The sequence below is a fragment of the Anoplophora glabripennis genome, unplaced genomic scaffold, assembly GCF_000390285.2.
Source record: "Anoplophora glabripennis isolate ALB-LARVAE unplaced genomic scaffold, Agla_2.0 scaffold485, whole genome shotgun sequence".
Lineage (NCBI taxonomy): Eukaryota > Metazoa > Arthropoda > Insecta > Coleoptera > Cerambycidae > Anoplophora > Anoplophora glabripennis.
This window is the reverse complement of record NW_019416727.1, coordinates 227,456-231,286: the sequence shown is the minus strand read 5'-3', so window position 1 is coordinate 231,286 and position 3,831 is coordinate 227,456. Positions and strand designations below refer to the sequence as shown.

Here is a 3,831-nt window from a genome sequence, read left to right as displayed (position 1 = left end):
TTGTTATGATTTTTTTTAAATTTCTGAAATCTTCCCTTAACTTCTAGCCTCCCTAACTCTGTTAATTGTAATAGTACAAGAAAAAGTTAAGAGGCCATTTTTATGTAGAATTGTCGTTTTTTTTCTAGCTCTTACCCTTTTTGAGTTATCTTGAAAAAGCCCTTTGTTTTATCTTTTTCCATCCTTGGCCGGGGGTTGAACAAAAAATTACTGTCACTTATTGTTATAATATACCTTAAACTAACTCATATCAAAAATTCAGCCAAGTTGACAAAATTTCGATTTAAAGACTTAGTTAATTGGACTATTATCCACTTAAGAATATTAAATTTGCTTTTTGTTAGTTCTTTTATAGCTATATAAGGTGTCTTAAAAGTTTAAAGAGCTATATTGTCGTGAACTTTATTAAATAAAATACTTTATTAACAAATACAAAATACCAATGCATATTGGTTAATCTATAATTAGACAATAAATATAAAAAATTATAAAATATAACAATTACTGCAACTTCAACTCGCCCCATCCCAGAAATGCGTAGATCAAAGAAAGCATTTCTGTTATATCCATGTCCATTTCTGCCAAATCCTTCAACATGCTCCTAATTTCTGACAAAGCAAGCACATTATCTATCATCTTGCGAGTGTCATCGCTCGACATTTTCTCAAACAACTGTTGCAGCTCCGAATTCTTTACCATTTTTTCATGAATGATACTTAATATTTTCGCAATTGGCAAGTTTCTTTCGATGTCAGTTAGGAAAGCTCTCACGCTTTTCTTAGACGGAGGGTGCATTGGATCAAGCTTCACCGTGACGTTTTGAAGGAATCCGTCTGCGCATTTTATGAATTTGTCTATGTGTATTCCAAAACCTGTCATGTACTTCTTGAGTGCAATCCATTCTGGTTTTTCTCTTATTATTTTCACTCTGTTGTTCCACTCATCAGTTTGCATGAATTGCACAGCTGATTTAAATGCTTCGTCGGTCTTTAGGTGTTCGTAAGTAATGTTCTTGATCAAGTCCTTCGGTATTACCGAAATTATTTCTTGGAAGTGGTCAGCTATGGCGAAATTTTCGACAGTGGCGTCAATTGGCGCGGCTTGGCTCAAGTTAAAAAATACCGCGCTTGCGAATAGTACTTTCCACATTATTATACTGTGCACTGTAATATTAACTCGTTGTAGTCGTGGATTATTTAGGAGAAACAGTTCAAATTGCTTCTAAAATGTTTTTCTCTCAAATTCAGAACTTCTATTTGACATAAACAACGGTTGCTATGGTGTTTGCCACGTTTTTATTTATTTTTCAATGTACGGGCTAGCTGATTTTTAAAAAATATCTCATAAAACCAAGTTGCCGTCAGGCAAAATGTAGCGCATGATAATTGGTTTTGAATATTTTTAGACATTTATAATGAAATCTACCCACTTCTTCACAGTTTAAGTTTTTTTACTAAATATATTTGTGCCCACTGAAAATAATTTATTTTGATAATATTTGACACTTTACAGAAAAAGCATTGTCAAATTTGCTCTTGACGGGAAAAAAATCATCTCTAATTTTTCTGTTTGTTCATCATCTGTTGAAAGAGGAATGATGACTTAAAATTTCAATTTCCCAAAAAAAATAATAATAATAAATTAGAAGGATTGCAGTTCTGAGATAAAAGTAGGTAACTAGATCACCTAAGTAAAAAATGAATTATATATTTCTTTAGGTCAGTACAGATATTCCCATGCTATTTGTTTGTATTTTGTGTTGCCTAACAAGTTCAGCAGTAATCATAATAATATATTAGATAACCTACGCTCTTATGCAACTACACATACATGGTTTTGTTCGTTTTTAAAAGTTTTAATTAAAAGTTATAACAAAATATATTTAACAAAACTCGAATCAAACTCAATTTAAAGTATGAAAAATCATAAATATACAAATAATGCTAACAATACTAATAATAAAATCATTGTCTATATTAAAGAAAAATGGTTTATTTTAATTTTTTAATTAAAAAAAATATCGGTAGGTACCTCTAAATTTTGTGCAGTACTGTTTATTTAATAAATTTCACCACTAAAGATGTCGACAGTGAAAAACAGTGAAACGTTTGGAAGTTTCAGAGAACCAACATTCAAATCACAAAATCTGCTAGGGGTTCTGATAGCAGGTCCGCCCACACAGAGTCCAGCCCAAGAACAACAAGGGCAGGTCAAAGATTACTACCTTCGGTTAAGGAAGTACCACCAAGTATATGAGCCACGGTACAAATAATTTTGTGCCCTAACAAATTTATTTTAAATTACTTTATAAGTTACATGTTTTTAGTCAATTTTCTGTACAGTTAACGGATTTGCAGAAACTTTCAAGTTCTCTCAAATGATTGATGCACAATGAATATTTAACACGACGTGAATTTGGAATGTGTTTATTTACTTATTTATTTATTTAATCTGTAAATTCTTTTAGTGTTAGATGTTTAACAGATAAAGTTTGGAAATTATAATATTTATTACTTCGTTTTTTCTTTTATTTTTCGTTTCTGTGCATTTCTGTCTCGAGATGACTGTCTGACCCGTTCTATTTACTCATTGTTTTCCGTTTTCCTTGCATTTACTTGTTCTTCCCTTCAATTTTTGGGTCTTCTTACTTTCTTCCACTTCGTATATTGTTCTTGATGTTTTGTTCCATAAATATGCTTCTAATCAAGCCATTTTTTTTCCTTTCTCATGTACTTTGCTGCTATTTGTTACTGCATTTCTTATTTTGTCCCTTTCCACAATTTCCTCCATCTTTCTTAAGTAGGTACGTATCTCATTTTTGATGACTGTAATTCTGCCTTTTTTCCTATGGTTTATGCTCAGGATTCACCACCATATAATAAAGTAGGTCTGAAGAAATTATTTTTCTGTACTTTTTTCTTCCAAAAAAAGAACGTTCTATGTAGAACTTCTATTTCTTATCTTTGGCAGCTATTACAATAGATCTACTTTTACTCGTGTACAAACTGGATCATTTCTCAAGTTCCTATTTTCTTGTTCTTATGGTTTTCTTCCTTCTCTTCGCAACATCATCTATGATTATTAAGAATAGGACTCTTGATATCTTCAGTGGCATCACATAGAGAATTGACTATGTTTAAGATAATTATTCAATTATAACCACCCATGATTGGATACAAACATAATATATTGTCCCACTAAGTAGGTGCTTCCCTTTCTGTTTTGATTTATAACACTTTTTTCAATTTATAAGGAGATTGCTGTATTATACAAACAATTTGACCATAATAATATACAAAATGGTTCTTTTTTCCAACAAACATAGAAGTGTAGTTAAAAAATGATAATGAATTACATCTGAGGACCTTATTATTATAGGATAACCGAAAATAAGACGATGTTGATCTCCTATATAGATATTCACCACAGTTTCTAATATCGAGGTCCGGAAATTAACTTTCTTGGCCAAATTATATTTAGTTTCTTTTGCAGTGGGAATGGAATTTCTTTTCTATAGAGTCTTAGTTGTAATGGAATGTTTTACTTCAGTAGTAACAGCTGTGTTTCAGTCAAAAAAAATAAATAAGAAAAGTTCGATTTCATGCAACCAGTCATACTTCGTAACTCAAACAAAGATTTGACGGTTTGACTGAGAAGATTTGATATGAACTCCTGCACCTCTACTTTACCTACAATTTCAAACCATCTCAAAAATTCATCAGGTCTAGACGATTTATTTATAAACCAAATTTAGATGCGCAACTTGCCAACATATGGCCGACTACGCAGCTGTAAAAACATTCCTCGAGATCTAGAATCAGTACCCAATTG

At 31.5% G+C, this 3,831-nt stretch overlaps 1 protein-coding gene across 1 annotated transcript; it reads right to left on the bottom strand.

Annotated features, from left to right (window-relative positions):
* Nucleotides 1–501: 501 nt before the first annotated feature.
* Nucleotides 502–1,149, bottom strand: LOC111691874. Its single transcript, XM_023455323.1, has one exon. The coding sequence runs from the start codon at nucleotides 1,147–1,149 to the stop codon at nucleotides 502–504; it is 648 nt and encodes a 215-aa protein (XP_023311091.1).
* Between the last annotated feature and the right edge of the window lie 2,682 nt (nucleotides 1,150–3,831).

Coding starts and splice junctions, on each gene's coding strand:
- LOC111691874 (XM_023455323.1), bottom strand. CDS start 1,149: ATGTGGAAAGTACTATTCGCAAGCGCGGTATTTTTTAACTTGAGCCAA.